Source organism: Peromyscus californicus, unplaced genomic scaffold (genome assembly GCF_007827085.1).
Source record: "Peromyscus californicus insignis strain IS unplaced genomic scaffold, ASM782708v3 Scaffold_6__1_contigs__length_162567912, whole genome shotgun sequence".
Lineage (NCBI taxonomy): Eukaryota > Metazoa > Chordata > Mammalia > Rodentia > Cricetidae > Peromyscus > Peromyscus californicus.
This window is the reverse complement of record NW_026294584.1, coordinates 144,215,446-144,237,860: the sequence shown is the minus strand read 5'-3', so window position 1 is coordinate 144,237,860 and position 22,415 is coordinate 144,215,446. Positions and strand designations below refer to the sequence as shown.

Sequence of the window (22,415 nt, the reverse complement as noted above, 5' to 3'; positions counted from 1 at the left end):
TCGAGGGCAGCCTGGTTTACAGAGCAAGATCCAGGATAGGCACCAAAACTACACAGAGAAACTTTGTCTCAAAAAAATGTATAAACAATTTTAAAGCAAAATTTTTATATATTCAGAAATCTCTGACTGTTGTTTGAATTGATAGTTTAAAAATGCTTCAAAGATTTGCAGTGGTACCAATTATGCCTAACATATTTTATATGTTAACTCTTTTAAACAAATAGGCTGTGCCAATATTACAATAACTTAATAGTAAATTTTTAATTTTTTGTGTTTCCTAATTATAAGTGCTATGAACATTAGAAGTATAAATGCCAGAAATCTTCAAAGACTTCTCATGTCTAGTGGAAATCATGGTCAGTCCATGTGATTTAGGGTGTTTGGATCATTAGAGGAATTAATCAGACCTCACCTCTTCCCACCCCACTGCAGCATCAGATCCAGGTACCTTCCTGAAGGTGGACATTTTAACTTTTTCTTTAGAAATCACTCAAGGCAGATTGTAACACAGAACGTACTTCACTTACTCCCAAGATGAGTGATGAGGAGATTACTTACACAACTGTGAGATTCCATAAGTCTTCAGAGTTGCAGAATCGAGGAAGGGCTGATGAGACTCAAGGGTCTGGAGAAGCTGGTCACAAAGGTAAGTTTTTTAAGTGTCTAAATTCACCTGTTTTATGCATTGTAACTTTTGACATTTGAAAACAATATCCTACTGGCTTCTATGGAAAACAATAACCCTCCGTTTTAGCTGGGCTTGGTGATGCACAGCAGGAGGGGGGAGATAAATGAGTATAAGTGGGGGAGCAATCATGTAGAAAATTGTTCAAAAATAAGTTTAAAAATTAAGTGATCATTCTTAAAAAGATTAAAGGAAAAGAAAAAAATAACTATTCTTAACTGTTAGCTGGTAACAGTGAAAGCCAGATGGATAGAGGAGATCAATCTGTAAGATTGATCTATAAGATCAGAGTCTATAAGAAAACTGTTGTTGAAAATTAACAAGTGAGAAGCAAATACATTTCATCAATTTGAGAAACTGTTAGGAGGTTTTTATTATTAGTCTAGTCAAGAAGAATTCTGAAACCTTTAAAAGTAAAAAACTAGAGTTTGAAGTAACACCAAATGTTCTAGAGAAATGAAATCTTAAGTAAATGCAAAGTACGCATGTAGCTAGAGTTTTCCTGCCTGGCCCACAGTCAGGACAAATCTCTGTCACCTGCCAGTCCCACAGCCACTCAGACCCGACCAAGTAAACACAGAGACTTATATTGGTTACAAACTGTATGGTCGTGGCAGGCTTCTTGCTAACTGTTCTTACAGCTTAAATTAATCCATTTCTATTAATCTATACCTTGCCACGTGGCTCGTGGCTTACCGGCATCTTCACATGCTGTTTGTCATCGTGGCTGCTGGCAGTGTCTCTCTGACTCAGCCTTCCACTTCCCAGCTTTATTCTCCTCCTTGTCCCGCCTACACTTCCTGCCTAGCCAATGGCCAATCAGTGTTTTATTTATTGACTAATTAGCAACACATTTGCCATACAGAACATCCCACAGCATACGCATTAGAAACAATACTTTCACTCGAGCAGAAGGTGTTTTAATAGTCTTAAATATTTCTAACATCTAATGCAATGATACAGCAAAAGTATTTCATCAGAAGAGGAAATCTCTTCCTGGAAAGAAGCTGCAGAGGAAGAGAGGGCATGAGAGAGGGTAGTGGGGATGGGGATGACTAAACCACATTATGAATTTGCAGAAATGTCAAAGAATAATTAAGTTTGCTAATAAAAAAGAGGAAATCTCACTTTTCTGTTGTCTTTTTTTGCTTTCTCTGCAAGAACTGTATCAGGTGAACTCCAAGCTGAGAAATTTAACTTCTTTGATACAGTGATAATCAGAGGCTTGGCTTGCAGATTCCCAACACCTCAGACACACAAAGATGTTTAGTATAGTCTAGGGGAAAAACAGAACTGATGAAAAAAAGATAGAGTTGACTTCTAGGCCCCAGAATGGATGGGCACGTATACAAGTCAGCTCCATAACAGCCATGGTTCCCTATATTTCTCAAGAACATCCATCCCTCTTTCCTTCTTCCTCATCCTCAATTACGCTCCCTTGGTGGACTGCACAGTCCAGTTTGGGATAGTCTACCTGGACTATGTCTGTACGTACAGTGCTTTCTGAAGGATGTACTTTTGATCCTGTAGAACTGGGGGAGGGACACGTGCCTGTTATCTAACTATTCTAGGCTGAAGAAGGAGGATTGATAATATAAGACCAAAGTTAAAAGAAGTGTGAACTCCTGTGAAACTTCACACATGTAGGATTCCTATAGTGGGTGCGTTTTAGGTAGAAATCTACAAATTTTGTAAGCACATGTTCAGTCAGCTTGTATGATGGGCTTCTGTAAAACTTTGAGACCAATATCCCCTCATTTCCATGCTATATAAAATTATAACTAATATTGGGACGTGCTCTTTTCACGGTGATTATATCTTTCTTTGCTTTTTGTTTGTTTTGATTAAGAGTGTTCAGTTCCGTGGCACCTCATTGCAATACCTCTGGGAGTCCTTTGTTCCATTCTGCTGGTGACAGTTGCAGTGTTGGTGACACACAGTGAGTAACTGGTATACATCTTCTTTGCCTTTCTGCCTAAGTAATAACTTTAGACACAAATTATGCAGTTAACACTCTCTGTCCATTGTTCTGCCTATAATCAGGGGATGTGCCAGATAGCTCTGGACTGTGTTTTTTGTTTGTGTTTTGTTTTGTTTTTTTGACCTGACAAACTGTATTGTCTTGTCTCATACATACCTTGTCTATTACTCCGGGGCTATTGGGAGCTTCCTTGTTATTTCTCATTCTTGGTATTGTTCTTTTTGAGGACTTGATGTTAATCTGCTTTCTGAGTTTAGGTGATTGTAAATAGTACATAAACATTCTGTGAGAAACAGCTGTGCAAAAGAAATTATGGTATTCTTTTTATTTTCCTCCATATATATTAAGGGCCCGGTTAAGTGAAAAGACTTCATCTGTACAGTGACAATAAAGCTTGAGCTTTATTGAATTCCTTCACATGTTTAGAGAAAATCACTCCTAAGCTGTGCTAAGACATGGCTACGTATCTGGATATTTTGCTTTCCCTCCAGTCCAATGAGAATTGTGGCACTTCTTAATGTTTTTTATTTTACATTTTTCATGCTGTGTTAAGTATTCACTGAATATTTTACTTAGTTATTTATTTGAAAGTTTTTTGCTATGAAAAACTAAAGAATTGAAAGTTGTGGTACATCCACCACAATTTTATTCAGCTGTATTGTTTGCTTTACATTAATGTTACCCTGATAGAGAGAAATTTGTGTTTCCATTCCTATAGTAAGTTAAGTGAGGTGTTACTTTCTAAATGTCAAAGTACCAGTTCCAGCATAATATGTGTTGGTTGTCCATATGGGCTTTCTCTGTTATCTTAAATTTCAGTTTTTAATCCTTATAAGCGCTGAAACCATCTGGTCCTGGGCTTTTTTTGTTTGGGAGACTTTTAATGACTTATAAGCACTTTTGGTGTGATAACTGCTAGTAATTTTAGTTTTTCAGTATAGTCAAGAAAAACATGAATTGCAGAGATCTCTGAATAATCTTCATCAAGAGAAGAGCACCATGCAAAATGACAGCTACTTAAAGAAAGAAATGTTTCAAAATAAATCTATAGAGTGTGATGGCCTCAAAGACCGTCTGTCCTCCCTCAACAGAACACTGAACAGATGCTACCAGGAAACTAAAGTTGTTTTAGATTACAAACAGCACAGAGGTAAGGAGAGGATCTTGAATAAAGAATTGCTTTATTCTCGCTAATTGGACTCCCAGAGATCCACCCGGGGCCTAGCCATGGATCTCTGCATCCAGATTCCTCAGTAGTTGGATGGGGTTTCTAGCACGACAATTAGGGTGTTTGGCCATCCCATCACCAGAGTAGGTCAGTTCGGGCTGTCTCTCGACCATTGCCAGCAGTCTGTTGTGGGGATATCTTTGTGGATTTCTGTGGGCCTCTCTAGCACTTTGCTTCTTCTTATTCTCATGTGGTCTTCATTTACCATGGTCTCCTATTCCTTGTTCTCCCTCTCTGTTGTTGATCCAGCTGGGATCTCCCACTCCCCCAAGCTCTCTTTCCCTCGACCCTCGCCCTTCATATATGAGCGAGAATTGTTGAGACCAAGGTTGGATAAAGCACAGGGACAAATAGCCAAAGGAATGGAAACACATGAACTAAGAACCAATGACTGAGGGGTCACCAACTGGATCAGGCCCTCTGAATGGCTTGATCTGTTTGGGAGGCATCCAGGCAGTGGGACTGGGTCCTGTGCTCATTGCATGAGTTGGCTGTTTGAAACCTGGGGCCTATGCAGGGTCGCTTGGCTCGGCCTGGGAGGAGGGGACTGGACCTACCTGGACTGAGTCTACCAGGTTGATCTCAGTCCGCGGGGAAGGCTTTGCCCTGGAGAAGGTGGGAATGGGGGGGTGGGCTGGGGGGAAGGTGAGGGGGGCAGGAGGGGGGAGAACAAGGGAATCCGTGCCTGATATGTAGAACTGAATTGAATTGCAAAATAAAAAAAAAAATAAATAAATAATTAAAAAATAAATAAATTAATTAAATAAAATATCAAATAAATAAAAATTTTCAAATAAAAAAAGAACTGCTTTATTCTCTAATGTTTCTTCCCCCAGAAGATTTGAAGTCCAATTAGTAGCTTCAAATGCTGGTGATCTGTGGCTTAATGGCTTAGGGATCCTTATCTCATGAAAAGGCCTGGAACCCCAAATATCCCTGTTTGAATTCGGAGAATCTTACAGCTTCTAGAACTCAGTGGCTCTTTTGGCTTATATTGCTCTAAGGGGGTGTAATTGAAAGTTGGCACAGCTGACAATTCAGGTTCTTTTGGTCTGTGGGCAAATTTGAATCTCCAACTCTGTTGCTGACAGAACATGGAAGTTTCCAGTAAGAGTGCATTCACCAAATTCTTAGGCTGAAATGGACTTAGAGCATTTATATGTATTCAGTCATAAAAATAATTGTCTGTATCTGTTTTTTCCTTCTGCCTTGGTATGAGAGAACTGGCCTATTTGTGACCATAGTGAAGCTCCCTGCAGCACATTTTGCAGCTTCAAAATGGTGTCCACACTTGTGTAACTGTCAGTGACACAGTGAATGAGGCCAGAAAGATGAAAATATAAAGCATTACACAGAACCTTTCTTACCTTGTATTGTGACTGGTTAACTTTAATTGCAACAGTTTATCATTCATCATTAAATATTTTTCTGAATTTATAGTTTATGAAGAGCTTTTGCATATGATCTCACTACACCATGATAGAGGTTAAAAATCATTATTATGCAAGGAATAATAATATCTTTCAAACTGCTACATTATAAAATGATAGAAAAAAGTGCCAATTTTTTTAAAAAAATATTTCAGACCCATGAAAAATATTTTGTGTCATTTTTTAAAATAACTTTGTTATCTGTAAATTGTAGCATATTTCTGTAGTCCCTGTCCTTAGGAGTCTGAGATAGGAGGATTATAAATTTGATGACAATCTGGACAGCTCAGCAAATTCCAGGCCAGCCTAAAATACACAATGATACCTCTTTACAGGAAAAAAAGGTTGGAGATGAAATTTGTTAATAGACCAAGGCCTCCTCCCCCTCCCTAAACAAAATAATCACATTGAGATGTTATTGCTACACAACTGTACACATTTTAACGTATGCAACTTGACATGTTTGGGCATGTGGGCATATCACTGAAGGCATCAATATAATCAGGAAAATAGACTAACTCCTTCAAAAGCTCCCTCATGTGTCTCTTATTCCTCTTAAGGTAAGAGCATCTAACACGGACCACAGCACATCCTTAAGTGCACAGTGTGTGAGGATGAACTGGGAACACAGTGCATTACCGCAGGTCTAGAATTCCATCATCCTTGTAACTGCCTCTGTGCAGCAAGTGTTTGTTCCCCGTACTCCAGCTCTGGTATCTCACAAGCCTCTGCTTCTTAGAGTTGGGCTGTGTTAAAACCCTCATCTGAATTAAGACCTAAAGTGTGGTCCTGGGCCTGACTTTAATCTTGCACCATCCTCGAGTTCATCCATGTTCGTCACTTAGTTGAGTATCTCTTTCAAGGTATTGAGGTGTGATACATGGTTTCATTCTGTAGCCCAGGTTGTCTTAGAGTCGATTTTATAGCCAAGGCTAGTTTGGAAGTCACTACTTAGCCTAGGCTGGCCTCAAACTGGTGGTGAACCTCCTGTCTCACTGTGTGTAGTACTCAGGTTATAGGCATAAGTCATCATGCCCAGTCAATTTACTTCCCTTTAAAGGATGAATAGTATTCCTTTGTGTGCATGTGCTATGTTTTTTTCTACTGATTTATACACAATGGACACATCAGCTGTTTCCATATATATGTACTGTTATAAACAACACTGCATACTGCATAGGTGTAAAGTAATCTCTTAACATTCTGGAATTTAAATTTCTTAGAGCTCTGAAATTTTACTTAGTTATTGATGTTTAATTAAAACAGTGCTCTGAAAACAGACTATTAGAAAATAAGAATTTTCATCATTCCCTTTTCTATTGTAGGCACAAGTGTTGAAGGACACTGGTTCTGCTATGGCATAAAATGTTATTATTTCATCATGGACAATAAACGCTGGAGTGGATGTAAACAGACCTGCCATGACCACAGCTTATCCCTTTTGAAGATAGAGGATGAAAATGAACTGGTACTGTAGACTCTTAACATGCCCATTTCTTCTCTTAGATGCTGTCTCTAAGTGATAGTGAGATGCTGAGCCCAGGCAGGTTTACTGAAAGAGAGACCTGTAAGTGTTGTCCATGGTTTGCCTGTAACGTGAGCAAAAACTGTGCAGTAAGAGTATCCTAGGCTACTCCTTCCTACTCCTGGCTTAGTGTCAGGACACAGGGTCTGTTATGAGGAGACTGGTTACTAAAGAGAGTTGTGTCTTTGCAGGCTTCTCCCTTTCTCAGGAGTCTACAAGAGAGTCTCTCAGAGAAGCATGTTTTCCTGGAATAAGTTTAACCCTTTGGTACAACACATCCTGTGACTGACAGTTATGTATCTCCATAGAGTGCCAACTACACCCTGAGAGACCACAGTCTAGGGCTTTATCTTTGGAACCCATCAGTGAGACTGCCTGAGATGAGTAATTGGAGGACAATAGAGAAAGTAACTGACCACTGGGCCAATTTGCAAAATGGAAATTATATGAGATCCATAGAATTTAATAGTTTTACCAGTTAGCTCCATGATACTTTTCAGTGAAACTGTCAGCAATCATTACTTCATACTATTTTTATGTTTTTTGGAAAAAGATATCTGTTTTTATAAATGAGTAATTAAAAGAAAAAAGGTGCCGAGATACAGACATTTTCTATTTAAATTATTACTAACAAAATCTCTTCTAATATGAAAAAGATATTTCTCTAGAAAATGCTTGCAGGATCAGCTTGAGAACTTTGTCCTTTAGAGCATGGTACAAAATTTGTACACCAATTTCATACATGTATAAAAAATACAACAAAATATCTTTTAATGTCAAATAATTATGTAAATTGTCATTTGTTATACTAATCATAATTAAATTTAAACCCATATTTTAAGATATATTCAAAAATTTTAGTAGATATCATGCCATTTTCATATCACATGTCACACACTAAATTTTTCCAAATATCTGTCCCTTTCCTCCTTAATTTCTGTCACTCCTTGGTCTGAACTTCAAAATTGCTTCCTCTCTGGAGCATGGAGGTTCATACACAACTTTTCACACAGGATTTTTTATCTTAATGAATTTGCGATGAAGACAGGCATTACTTACCATATGGACACTTCCCACATGCCTCTGTAGTCTTTGGGAATGCACATTTGAATAATTTCATAGAGTGTCAGAAATTTTTTAATGAAACATGTATGCAGTGTGCTAGCTTTTAGTAGTCACAAGCAGTAGTATTGTGAGTTCAGAACTAGCCTTGGTTATATAGTGAGACTTGGTCTAAAGACATAAATCATTTCATAAATCAGTATTTCTAGACACCTGAAATTTTTATTTTAAATAACTTCTGTAGCTGACATTGGTTTTGACATAAATGAGCTACTAGTGGGAAATCACTTTAAAAATGAACTTGGAGGGACTGAAGTGCTAGAGGACTGGACAGCAGAGAACTGACATAAGAATAGCTGGGGACTGTTATCTTATTGTTTTCTCACCAAACAGAGGGAAATTTTATCATCAGATGAGGTTTTTTTTTTTCCTTACAGAAGTTCCTTCAGCTCCAAATGAATACAAACAATTATTGGATTGGATTAAAATACGATGAAAGCAAAGGGAAATGGCTATGGATTGGTGACAGCCCATTTAAACTGTGAGTTTTCTGAAACTTCACACTCTAACACTGGTGCACAGTTGTGATGATGGTGTGCAAAAGCTTTTCTCTCATTTCACAATGCTTTTCTCTTTGTCAGTGGAGCTCACAGCTAAGGATAAGATGCATAAGGCAGGTTTGAGCAAGCATTAGACAGGAAGAAGAGGAGTCTAGAAGCTGACTGCTAGTGATGTAATAATGAACACAGCTAAGGATTGTGTGTTCTAAGATGCACAGGGCATAAGCAATTCAACAGCTTAAGATCACTTGAAGGGACTAGAGTCATCCTGATAGATACGATGAGTATAAATATCTGAAACATTCACTTCATTTGTTTCTGTAGTTAGCTTATATAAATTGCTTGTTATTTATAAATATAAGAACATTTTTGCATATATATATATATATACATATATATGTATGTATATCTGCCTTCCATTTCAAGATGTCATATTGTAGACTCCAAGTGTTATGTTATCTGGTAGAAAACTATTCATTGACTATCTTTACTAAGAATATTTCTTTTTCTTGAATATATCTCATATACATAAAATAAAGTATGCTCATATCCTTCACTAGCCCCCCAAGCTTACTCTGCTTCTGTCCTAACATGTGCCTCTTTAACTTGTGTTTTTTAAATTAATGCTGTCCCTCGGTGCATGGTAGGGCAGCCACTGAAGCAAGGATATCTGCCAGTGGCCACATCCCCCAAGAAGAATGAATTTCCCTTTTCCAGCAACTGTCACCTAACAATAGTGATTCCTTGAGTGGTAGTAGATGCCCCTTTATCTATCTATGTAGGAATTTTGTCATGTCCAGAATGTTGCTTTTCACACTGCTTTTTTCCTTATCAGATTCTTAGATCCTTTCTGTTTCCTCTTCCTTCCCATTTCCTGAGTGGTGGTGGTTTTTAGGGAAAGAGGTTTATGAAGATGACCCCTTTATGGCTGAGCACATATTCTCTTCTCCTAAGCACTTTGACCAGTTCTGCTTCTCTGCACTGTCCACCTGCCCACTGTAAAAAGCTTCTCTCATGGAAGTTGAGAGCAGCCCAGGGCCAGGCCATAAACATAAATATTAAGAATGAAATTTGCTCACATGACCACTTAGCAAAATGATAGTAGCAGGTTTCATATAGGGCCCATGACTTTGGCAATCATGGGCTTTTGATTTGGATTACAATATCAAACACAACATACTTCAACTCCGATAAGAAAGCAATTAGTTATCATCTAAGGGTTGTTCCACTAGGCACATCTTGCCTAGCAGATCAGTATTGTGGCATGCACGGTCCAGTGCTGGAATAGACCACTCAAATCTTTTCTCCCTTTGGAAGTTTGAAAGTAATTGGCCCACATAATCTCATAGGGAGTCGCACTATTAGTAGGTGTGTCTTTGTTGGAGTGGGTGGGTCTTATTGGTGAAAGTGTGTCACTGTGGGAGTGGGCTTTGAGGTTTCCTATGCCCTTGATACTGCTGAGTGTGTCAGTTGACTTCCTGTAGCCTGCATGTCAAGAGTTAGACAGTGCCTAGTCTGCCTGCACACTGCCATGCTCCCCACCATGATGATAATGGACTGAAGCTCTGAAACTGCAAGGAAGACACCTCAATTAGATGTTTTCTTTATAAGAGTTACAGAGGTCATGGTGTCTCTTCATAGCAATAAAAACCCTAGCACACTAAGACACTCCCCCAGCATCTGCAAAGAACCTTTGCCCATTGAAAGCTAGCACAAGTTTCCTGATTGGTTTGAGATTGGTTTTTCTATGTCCTGATAGCAAGTGTGTGTTGTCTTCAGAAACAGGGTGTTTCCATGTAGTTATGGTGGAAAACCAAGTGCACAGCAACAGCCTGGTTTTTTGGAGACCTCTGTGGTCTCCCTGACCAGTAATTCTTTTGGAGGTATCTCATGTCTTGCACTTTGATTTTCATTTAATAACTCATATCTTCTGTGGATCTAACTCTTTTTAAATTATATTTTGATATTTTTAAATTACATTTTCCACAAAATGTATTTTGATCAGGTTTTCCTCCCTCCTTAATACCCAGTTCCTCCTTACCTCCTTCCCTGCTCACTCAATTTCATGTTATTTCTTTCTCTCCCCAAAACAAAAGGAAAATAAAATCAAACTAAAAAAAATCAACCAATAATACAAAAATTGTCTAAAACAAACAAACAAACACACACATGAAGGTCCCCAAACTATGAAAGAAAAAAGGAGTCTGTTTTGTGTTGTTCAACTAGTGGGTATCCATATGCCTTTTATACATCATTAGTTTTGGTTGATTCTTCCTCTATTCTCTCCTGTCCATTATTTTTTGGTACTCATCCAATTTTATCCTTTAATCCTCAGAACCTCCTCTCTGCCTTCATATCACATATTTGTCATTTTTCCTGATTATTGATTTTTTTTAGAAATACAAATTTTTAAAAATCCCCAAATAATTCTGTGTTTTTCCTTTAATAACTTTGTTGGCTAGTTATATTTTAAGTTGCCTTTTATATCATTTAAAAATGAATTTAATTTTTATTGTTTTGTTGTTGTTGTTGTTTTGAAACAGGGATTTATGTCCCCAGGCTGGTTTTGAACTCTTGATCCTTGTATCTCCATCTCTCAAGTTCTGAGACTACAGGCAGATGTGGCTGTCTTTTATCCCTTTAAAGATAGTTACCACACTTATTTTACATGTGTTAGTTGGTAATCCTATTGTCTGTACTTTTGTGGGCTTAATGTACTGTTTCTGCTGGATTTTGTTCATGATGGCATTTTCTTTGTGGTGTTCAGTGAATTTCTTCTCCAGCTTCTGCAGAAACTATCTGAGGCATCAACAGTGGTAGCTTTCTCAGGAACCTTTCATTCAGTGCCCGAGAACATGGAAGGCACTTCCATTTAAACGTGGCACTGCCAGTGTGGAAATACTGCCAGTATTTCCAAATGCGTGGGAAAATAACTTCCTCTCTCTCCTCCAAAGACACTCTCAAGCAGGCTGTCACAGAGGTGGTTGGACTGTCACAGATGTATTCAGGTCATCACATAGTTGGTCAGAAGACAAAAGGCCTTATAAGATGTATTAATTTGTTCAAAATATATAGATTAACACGATTGTTATTAATTTTGATTTTTTCTATATGAAGTATCATTTTATACAGGCTAGCTCTTCTCCTTTGCATCTACCTCCCAAGCACTAGAATTGCTGGTATTTGCCTTTGCAAAAGGCGACAGTTAATGAATTTGTTTGTATCCTACAGCACCATACAGAGTGAAGTGAGCATGTGGTAACATTTAGAGTGAGGTTCTAGTGGCTAAAAGGATGTCTGCATCCAGATTAAGTGATCTTTGTAGACCTTGACTATGCTGCAGAGCTGTTCCTTGATTATGGTGTGATTAATAGGGCCAAATCTGAGGCTCCAGTAGGGAATCCTAGTGGTCAGAAAGTTTCTGTGGCCACCACAAGTATTTTCTCCAGTGGGAAAACACAGAATCTTGGACACCTGCTTAGAATATCAGCTTCTAATGAGCCTCTTGAGCAGCTGTGAGCTTGTGTTTCTTGGGTAGAGGTCACCATGGGAGGTAAAGTTAAGAGCTCATGATGCAGAATGTGTACTCTATGTGTGTCTTGTAAATAGTTACTATCTCCTGGGTCTTTTCTTCTTTGCCCATGTTCAACACACATGCTTTATTGATTGTACCCATAATCATACCTCATGGTTGACTAATGTGTATACTCATTCCTACTGTATTACCTGTTCTATAATCTATGAGCCACTTAGTTTAATTTTCTTCCTTTTCTATTCCTGTTGTAAATCTAAATCCTCTATTTCCATGTGGCTTAAATCCAATGTTAAATGTAGGCAATCTTTTGTTAAAGTTTTATCCCTTTGCCATTTCAGCCCCATGGAGTTTGGTAGCTTTCATCCTCTGTCTGGTATTTCTTGACAGATTCTCATTAAGCTAGCCCTGTTCAAACTGATTGTATTTCCCTAACCAGCCTTGAACTTCTAATACTCCTGGATTCATTCTTTGGTATTTGAATGATCATTTTCTGTAGATTCACTATTTATTTTGCCCTGCCTATTAGTAGAAAGACAGGCTGACATGCTTTACTGATGCTTTGGGAGTCTTAGCTTTACTGAAGCCTCAGTGTGGTGGTATTGTGTTCCCCAAAATATTGTGCACTCTAATAAACTTATCTGGGGTCAGAGAACAGAACAGCCATAATATTAAACATAGAGGTTAGGCAGTGGTAGCACACGCTTTTAGTCCTAGCATTTCAGAGGCAGAGATCTGCCTGGATCTCTGTGAGTTCATGGCCACACTGGAAACAGCCAAGCATGGTAACTCATGCCTTTAATCCCAGGAAGTAATGGCAGGAGGCAGAAAGGTATTCAAGGACTGAGGACCAGGAACTAGAAGCTGGTTAAGCTTTCAAGCTTTTGGGAAGCATTTCAGCTGAGATCTATTTGGATAAGAACACAGAGGCTTTCAGTCTGAGGAAACAGAATCAGCTGAGGAATTGGCAAGGTGAGGTGGCTGTGGCTTGTTCTGCTTCTCTGATCTTCCAGCATTCACCCCAATACCTGGCTCCAGGTTTGATTTTATTAATTAATATTTGCTACACCTCAGTCTATATAGGAATCTGATTTCTACCTGTTCATAAATGAATTGAATTAAGTTTTAATTATTAGTTAATATTTGATCAATGTCTTGCTCCAAAGTCCAGTCTGTCCTGGTTTATAATCCTTCTAAAACAGCCTCCACATTGCTAGGTTATAGTCATGTGTGGCTGGAGCTACCTCCAGTTCTGCCAGGGCTGCCAGCCACTCAGACTCAAATAAATACACAGATGCTTATATTATTTAAAGTATTTGGCCTAATGGCTCAGGCTTCTTGCTATGTAGATCTAACATCTTAAATTAACCCATTTCTATTAATCTATATGTTGCCACGTGGCTTGTGGCTTACCAGTATCTTAACATTTTCTCATGGTGGCATCTGGCAGTGTTTCTCTGCTTCAGCCTTCTACTTCCCAGAATTCTCCTCTCTCCTTGTCCCACCTACATTATCCTTCCTGCCTGGCTACTGGCCAATCAGCATTTTATTTATCAATCAATCATAGCAACATATATTCACAGCATACAGGACATCCCACAGAAGTCATGTATCACCTTTCTTTTGTGTTTTAGTTTTTATTAAACATTTTGAATTATCTTTCACAGGAAGGTAGTTGTGGATTTAGTATTCGTCGTCCATCAGAGATGACAGTTGTGTTGCACACAGGGAAGTCAGTTGATCACCATGTTTCAGGGAAGTCCCAATAGCTCTGAGAAGGGGGAGGAAAGAGAAAAATCAACCAAAACAACAGTCACAAACCCTCTTCTGTGACTATTCTACAAATGTCCCTTTCTCCTTAAAACACAGGCATATAAGACCTTGTCCTGTGTGCCACATACATTTAGTTTTTCTTTTTAAACTGTCTTTATTGTAAAAAGTATCAGAAAAAACCAATTTGGTGTAAATTGTTCCATGGCAATAATGAAAATTAATTTAATTTGCTCACAAAAAATAACAGTGTAAAGTAGGTAAGAACTTGAGTTGTGATCAAAAGACCATTTTTATTTTTCATTTTATTCCATTTATTTTTGTGCATATATTCACATGTACTATGACACACAGGTCACAGCACAGGTGTAGTTAGAGGAGTGTTAAAGAGTCACTTCTCTCCTATTGTGTGGGGTCTGAGTTCTGAACTCTGATTGCCTGATCTGCTGCCAATGGCCTCCACCCACTGAGCCATGTCCCCTACTCAAGACCAGTTTTTATGAGTTTAGAGAAAATGGAAATCTTTTATTGATATGTTTAAAATTAATTCCCTATTCTTTACATTTTGGTCAATAAACCTTGTTTTTTTGTTTTTTTTTGTTTTTTTTTTTAAATTTATTTTAATTTATTTTGCAATACAATTCAGTTCTACATATCGGTCACGGATTCCCTTGTTCTCCCCCTCCCGCCCCCCTCACCTTCCCCCCAACCCCCCCCCCCCCATTCCCACCTTCTCCAGGGCAAAGCCTTCCCCACAGACTGAGGTCAACCTGGTAGACTCAGTCCAGGTAGGTCCAGTCCCCTCCTCCCAGGCCGAGCCAAACAATCCTGCATAGGCCCCAGGTTTCAAACAGCCAACTCATGCACTGAGCACAGGACCCGGTCCCACTGCCTGGATGCCTCCCAAACAGATCAAGCCAATCAACTGTCTCACCCATTCGGAGGGCCTGATCCAGTGGGGACCCCTCAGCCATTGGTTCATAGTTCATGTGTTTCCATTCATTTGGCTATTTGTCCCTGTGCTTTATCCAACCTTGGTCTCAACAATTCTCGCTCATATAAACCCTCCTCATTCTCGTTAATTGGACTCCCAGAGATCCACCCAGGGCCTAGTCATGGATCTCTGCATCCAGATCCCTCAGTAGTTGGATGAGGTTTCTAGCACAACAATTAGGGTGTTTGGCCATCCCATCACCAGAGTAGGTCAGTTCGGGCTGTCTCTTGACCATTGCCGGCAGTCTGTTGTGTGGGTATCTTTGTGGATTTCTGTGGGCCTCTCTAGCACTTTGCTTCTTCCTGTTCTCATGTGGTCTTCATTTACCATGGTCTCCTATTCCTTGTTCTCCCTCTCTGTTGTTGATCCAGCTGGGATCTCCCGCTCCCCCAAGCTCTCTTTCCCTCGACCCTCACCTTTCATTACCCCCACTCATGTCCAGGCTGTTCATGTAGATCTCATTCCATTTCTCTGTCATTGGGCGATCCCTGTGTCTTTCTTGGGGTCCTGTTTTCCGGGTAGCCTCCCTGGTGATGTGAGTAGCAGACAATTCATAAATCCAGCTACTCTGAACCTGCTAGAAGAGAAAGTAGGAAGTAGTCTTGAACGCATTGGCATTGGAGACCACTTCCTAAATAGAACACCAGTAGCACAGACTCTGAGAGAAACAATCAATCAATGGGACCTTTTGAAACTGAGAAGCTTTTGTAGAGCAAAGGATACGGTCAACAAGGCAAAGCGACAGCCTACAGAATGGGAAAAGATCTTCACCAACCCCACATCTGACAGAGGACTGATATCCAGAATATATAAGGAACTCAAGAAATTAGACATCAAAATGCCCAACAGTCCAATTAAGAAATGGGCTATAGAACTGAACAGAGAATTCTCAACAGAGGAAACTCAAATGGCCGAAAGACATTTAAGGAATTGCTCATCATCCCTAATCATCAGGGAAATGCAAATCAAAACAACTCTGAGATACCACCTTACGCCTGTCAGAATGGCTAAGATCAAAAACACTGAAGACACCTTATGCTGGAGAGGATGTGGAGCTAGGGGAACTCTCCTCCACTGCTGGTGGGAATGCAAGCTTGTACAACCACTTTGGAAATCAATATGGCGCTTTCTTAGAAAATTGGGAATCAATCTCCCCCAAGATCCAGCTATACCACTCTTGGGCATATACCCAAGAAATGCTCAACCACACAATAAGAGCACTTGTTCAGCTATGTTCATATCAGCATTGTTTGTAATAGCCAGAACATGGAAACAACCCAGATGCCCTTCAACTGAAGAATGGATAAACAAAATGTGGTACATATACACAATGGAATACTACTCAGCAGAAAAAAACAATGGCATCATGAGGTTTGCAGACAAATGGATGGATCTAGAAAAAAACATCCTGAGTGAGGTAACCCAGACTCAGAAAGACAAACATGGTATGTACTCACTCATAGCAGGATACTAGACATGAAACAAGGATAAACCTTGTTTTTAAAACCTTGGCCTGAATCAATAGAAGCTTTGAATTTAAATAACTGCCCATTATATTTTTCATTTCATAGTGATTTAACAGTAATGGATCACTACATAAGACAGGAGGCAGTGCATTTTTCAGTTCACCTGTATAGATAATGATAACTGTGTTAGAATTCACTCTTGTATCTGCAAAAAGAAAGTGTATAATTTCTCTGATTCAGTGTGCAGTGTGTAGGAAAGGTAAAAATGGAGCACAGTCATCTTTGTTGGTTCCTGTGCTTATTTATAACTACTTAAAGACCAAATATTTTAACCTCAGATCTCAGTCTGCTGTGCAAATATGGTGATGAGCTGGAAAGGGAAGAAACATTCCTTTGAAATCTGACTTAACAGAGCAGAAGCCATTTTCTTTCCTTGTACACTCAGCAGATTGTGTCTGTAGAATGGATGCCTTTGGTCCAGGGCCCTAAGGAATCACTCTCTTTTTTTCCTAAATGACACACAGAACTTAATACAAAACCCTAATAAATAGTGCATGTATCTTATCATCACTAGGATAAACCATTTCAACATGCATGGCTTTGACCTCTCTCTCTCTCTCTCTCTCTCTCTCTCTCTCTCTCTCTCTCTCTCTCTCTTTGATCCATTTGATGATGAGTTGAAGCTCCATAGATACATTAATATTCATTGAGGCCAGCTGCATGTGAAAGTTCAAGATTTATAATCTTATAGGTAAATGAGTTTGAGGGAAGCCTAAGCTACATAGTATGTTTGAGGCATTGTGTGCTAGAGTGAGATTCTGTCTCATGAAGCCTCATAATAATAATGGTTATCATAATAATACTAAGCCATCCATAAATATTTTTAGGTACAAGCAATTTTCCACAACATCATACTGAAACAATTAAACTCAATAAATGTAGATTGATTTATTAATATGTTCTAATTTGTAATCCATATTCTTATTAGTTAGTTTTGTCAGTTTTCTGGATCATGTCACTGTTGATATTTCCTTATATTCAGGATCATGCAGTACATTCACTTTTAATGTGCTTTAGTTCTGAAAGTTTGACTCCTGATTGCTTGCTTTCTCTCTCCTTCCTTCTCTTTCTTTCTTTCTTTCTTTCTTTCTTTCTTTCTTTCTTCCTTCCTTCCTTCCTTCCTCCTTCCTTCCTTCCTTCCTTCCTTCCTTCCTTCCTTTCTTTCTTTCTTTTTCTTTCCTTATCTTTCTTTTTTTCTTCCTTCCCTCCCTCCCTCCTTCCCCCTTCCTTCTTTCTCTCTTTTGACAATTACATTAAAAATTCAAGTCTTGGAATTGGAGTGTTCATGTAATAAAATGCACCCTCTGTAAGTCATGAGAAATATGAGTTTTAGCAAATATGTACACTTTTATAAGCACCATTCTGCAAATTAGTTTTCTGTCAACTTGACACAAGCTAGTGTCCTCTGAGAAGAGTAAACCTCAAGTGAGAAAGTGCCTCAATAACAAACATCTGGCTGTAGGCAAGTTTGTAGGGCATTTTCTTAATTAGTGACTGATGTGGGAGGCGCCATCCCGTTTTAGGTGGTTTCCTCCTGGGCTGGTAGTATTGGGTATTGTAAGAAAGTCGGCTGAGCAAATTTGGGGAAGCAGGCCAGGAAGCTGCACTCCTTTGTGACATATACATCTACCCTCACCTGGGGTCCAACCTTCAGCAGCTCAGGGCTTGAAGAAATCCACAGAGTTGACATACTCCGACTTATTTATCTGAAGGGCTAAGGAGAAAGACATTCACACACTCTCTTTTTCTTTATTCTTTATTCTGTGTTCTCTATTCTCTGACTTTATTTTTTCCTCTGCAGCTTATGAAACCCAACAAAATTTCTAGGCAATATAAAAATTACAATGTAGTTACATTCTATTTTTCATGTGAATGACTATATTGAATACAGGGAAAAACATGTTTAAAACTAAGTCATCCCAAGGACCCGAATACATTTACATCTAAGTAACTTATTATAAATTAACAGGGTGTAAGCAAGCAAGATATTTTTCTCAGCCAGTTCCTTTGCTGGCAGGCTTCATATTGTGGTTACAAAGAATGAATCAATTACTTATTACTTATCTTGAAAGGTAATCTTTTAAAGAATCTTAAAAGAATCACAAACCTAAGCTTTTACATATGAAAAAGTATCAGTCAGATCTACTTTCAATCTTTAGGGTGCATACCCATTCATCAATAGTTTTTGTATCAGGAGATTAGGGGCAGAATGTGTACAGGAATTAATCATCATCTTTGATCAACAATCAATCCTAGCAAGGAACATACATCAGCTAATAACAGTTGGGCTGCTTTGTATTTTGATCCCTAACCTAATGATTAGCTAGGTGTCCTTGTGAACTTTAGATTCCTTTCTAGGGATCTTCATCTCAAAGCTATTATCAAAACATCTTAATCTAACTTGAAGTTACTTTAAGGCTTTGTTTCAGCTATGATGCACACTGAAACCTGTGAACCATCTCTCTACATTAAGATTGAAAGAATTTAATCTAGCTGGGCTACGGGACTCAGTTTTTTTGTTTGTTTTGTTTTTGTTTTTGATCATTAACCTAAGCCACAGTGTAGAAGTAACCGTCTTATTAAATAAGAAACACAGAGCCAATGCAGAGATGAAAGCCCAAGAGGTCAGAGCTAAGAGCCTTACCCGTCACTGCTGCAGCTATCCTCTTGAGCCAAGAGACCTACTTCCTGTGTGTTTGTCTTTATATAGTCTTTCTGTTCTGCCTTCTCATTGGTTGTAAATCTAACCACATGACCACCTCATCACTGCCTGTCTGTACAGACCTCCAGGTCTTCTATGGTTGATATTGAGATTAAAAGCATGTGTCTCCAATGCTGGCTGTATTCTTGAACACACAGAGATCTACCTAGCTCTGCCTACCAAGTGCTGGGATTAAAGGCGTGCACCACCACCGCCCAGCTTTTGCTATGGCTCTAATAGCTCTGACCCCTGGGCAACTTTATTTATTAACATACAAAACACATTTTAGTACAAATAAATATCACCACACCATATTCTATACAGCTCCTCTATAGAAACTCATGTGTTCTAGCTGTGTGACACTTCCTTGTTTTATTTTTCAGCCTCTGCAGCCTCTGCTTTATCAGAGGCAGGGGCAACATTTCATCCTACCTTTACCTATATTAATTTTCTACTAAACTAACCTCTATTATAATGCCTTACTATATTTATTAAAACTCTCAATCATCAAAATCCCATTTAAACTAACACTATTATTGTATAAAATCTTTGCTTCAGTTAAACAGTACAATTTAAGAGGAAATCATCTTCATAATAATCCACAGGTAAAATTTCCCAGTAGAATGGGATGTTTTCAAAAGATGAGATGATCATACTGCATTAAGTGAAGTGGGGATCTCCCCATGGCCATTCATACCATGCCAGATACCAGAGGAAAATGGCAGCAGCAAACATGTGAAGGCCCAGCAGAAGTAAAAGGCATTCTGGGGTCTGTGGTCTCAGGGCCATTCATACCTGAGATTGACCCATCAGGGTTTTGTTTCCTGGTGGGCTGATGCCCTGAAGTCAATTGCCATCTGCTGCTCCTCTGACTGAGCCACTGGCATGCATTAGATTGTGCCCCTAAGCTCCTGCCCAGTTTGATTCTTGCTGTAACTTCCTTTGATGATGGACTATAATGTGGAAGTTTAAGCAAAATAAACCCTATCCTCCCAACTTGCTTTTGTTCATGGTTTTTCATTGTAGTAATAGGAACCATCACACCAAAACAGGGCAGTTTTGTTACCTCCCAAAGTTCTTTTTTGCACTTTTTCCCCTGCCTGGCCCTAGGCAATTAGGCATGTGCTCTCTTGTACTATAAATTAGTATGGCGACATTCAGAGTATCATATACTATGTACAAATTTGTGATTGACTCCATTTTTCTCTGCATCTTTTACCATTATTATTATTATTATTATTATTATTATTATCATCATTATTATTATTATTTTAGGTAACTCAAGCTTTCATCACAAAGCAGTGGTTCATTCTTTTTGTTACCAAGCATACATGTTATATTACACAAATATAACATGATATTCTTCCACATGTGAACATATGGTCCATTTCTAAGTTTTGACAATTATGAATTATTGACAATTATGGAAGCTATCATACCAATTCGTGTACAAGTCACTGGGGAAACATACATTTTATTTACTTTTAATAAATATCTTTTGTGAACAGTTGGTGTCTTCTGGGTTCTTTCTTCTTTTTACATGTGTTAAACATACACACATGATTTTCTGACTGTACCCACGAGCATGTCTCATGGCTGACTAATGTACATTCCATTCCTAATGTATCTAACCTTTCTGTCTGTGTCCCACAAGCCACTTGGTTTCATTTATCTTCCTTTCTTCTAAATTCCTATGGTAAATTTGAATATTACATTTCTTCCCATCTAAAATCCAAGATTCAAAGAACATGATTTATTTTGCTAAAAACTGATTCCTTCGAAGTCTCAGTTCCATGTAGTGTGAGTGGGTTTAATTCTCTTTCTACCTTTCTTTGCCAGAGTCTCATTAGTCCAGACTACCTTCAAACTCCCTAGGTCTTGAACTGTGATCCTCCTACCTTCATCTCCCAAATACTGGGACTACAATTGTGCCCCACTATGCCTGGCTAGATTAATTATTTAGGATCTCCATTTTGAGTGCATTCTTTAATCAGCTTCTCTAACTATTAGGGGGAAAACTGGCTACAGTGCTTCCCTGACCATTTCAGGTTTTTCCCAACTCCTGCTGACACCTCAGCCTGAGTAGGTATCTGATTTCTGTCAGTTTTGTACTCTTTGCTTTTTGAGCTTTCACATAAATCACACAGTCTTATTCTTATTTATCTATAAATGCCTGGTCTTAACTTGGCTTGTTTCTATCCAGCTTTTCTTGACCTAAATTATCCTGTGTACCTTTTATCTCTGGGTTTTTACCTTTCTCTTACTTCTGTAAATCCTACTTTCAGTCTTACTCAGTGGCTGACTGGGTGTCTGGGTGTCTGGTCCCTTGAGTCCTCCTTTCCTTGGTTTTGCTCCCCGATCCTTTCTTCCCAGATTTGACCTTCTAATTATTCTCTCTGTCTGCCAGCCCTGCTTATCGTTTCTCCTTCCTTGCTACTGGCCCTTCAGCTATTTATTAGACCAATCAGGTGTTTTAGACAGGCACAATAACACAGCTTCTCAAAGTTAACCAAATGCAACATAAAAGAATGAAACGCATCTTTGTATCATTCAACAAAATGTTGTACAGCATTAACAAATGTAACACATCTTAAAATAATATTCTACAACACATGAGCATATGGGACCTTGTTCTGTGTTCTACGTACATTTGTTTCTACCTAGCATGTTTATTGACAAAATATAAGTGGGAAAGCAGTTGTAGCATAAAATAATTGCTCAGAAATATTGAAAATCAATATTACCAGCTGAATAAAAATTGCGAGTTTGGAGTAAGATGGGGATTTTGGTATGATCAAGAGACTATTTCTTTTTAATGAACTTAGCATAAAGAAAACATTTTAGTGATGAACTTACTACTAATAGTTCCATATTCTGTATACTTTGGCCAATATCATGATATTTCAATGAATATTCAAAATTAAACAATTGCCCATTGTTTTTGTTCCTTAGTGAGTTGAACATAACAGGTTCCAATCCTAAGACTGGAAAATGTGCATTTTTATCTAGAACAAGACTAGATAATGATAACTGTTTTAAATTCTACTCCTGTATATGTGAGAAGAGACTGAATAAATTCCCTGATTAACTCTCCAGCAAGAGGTAAAGGTAAAATGGAATGTGCTGATCTTCATTTGTTTCCTGTAATAATTTGTGACTTCTTATGAACAAGTGTTGTGATCATAGGACTTAGACCTCTGTGCAAACAGAGAGACAAGCTGAAAGAGGTTGAGAATGTTCTCCAGAATCTGACTTGACAGAGAAGAGGCCATCTTTCTTCCTGGAGGAGCATGTCTTCTCTGGTGCATGGACACGCTTTGCCCCAAGCCCCTGAAAAATCTGCTCTTTTTTTTTTTTAAATACTCATAGAACTAAATAAAGAACCCTAATAAACAGCCTGAGTATTTCATTATCAATAGGA

The 22,415-nt window shown here is 38.6% G+C and overlaps 1 protein-coding gene across 1 annotated transcript; it reads left to right on the top strand.

Annotated features, from left to right (window-relative positions):
- The first annotated feature begins 487 nt into the window (after positions 1 to 487).
- Positions 488 to 22,285, top strand: LOC128099776 (killer cell lectin-like receptor 2). The gene is made up of 6 exons (XM_052721596.1): positions 488 to 646; positions 2,535 to 2,624; positions 3,595 to 3,816; positions 6,650 to 6,792; positions 8,349 to 8,452; positions 21,896 to 22,285. Exons 1-6 carry the CDS (start codon positions 535 to 537, stop codon positions 22,080 to 22,082), a joined length of 858 nt encoding a protein of 285 aa, XP_052577556.1. The 5' UTR covers positions 488 to 534; the 3' UTR covers positions 22,083 to 22,285.
- The last annotated feature ends 130 nt before the right edge of the window (positions 22,286 to 22,415 follow it).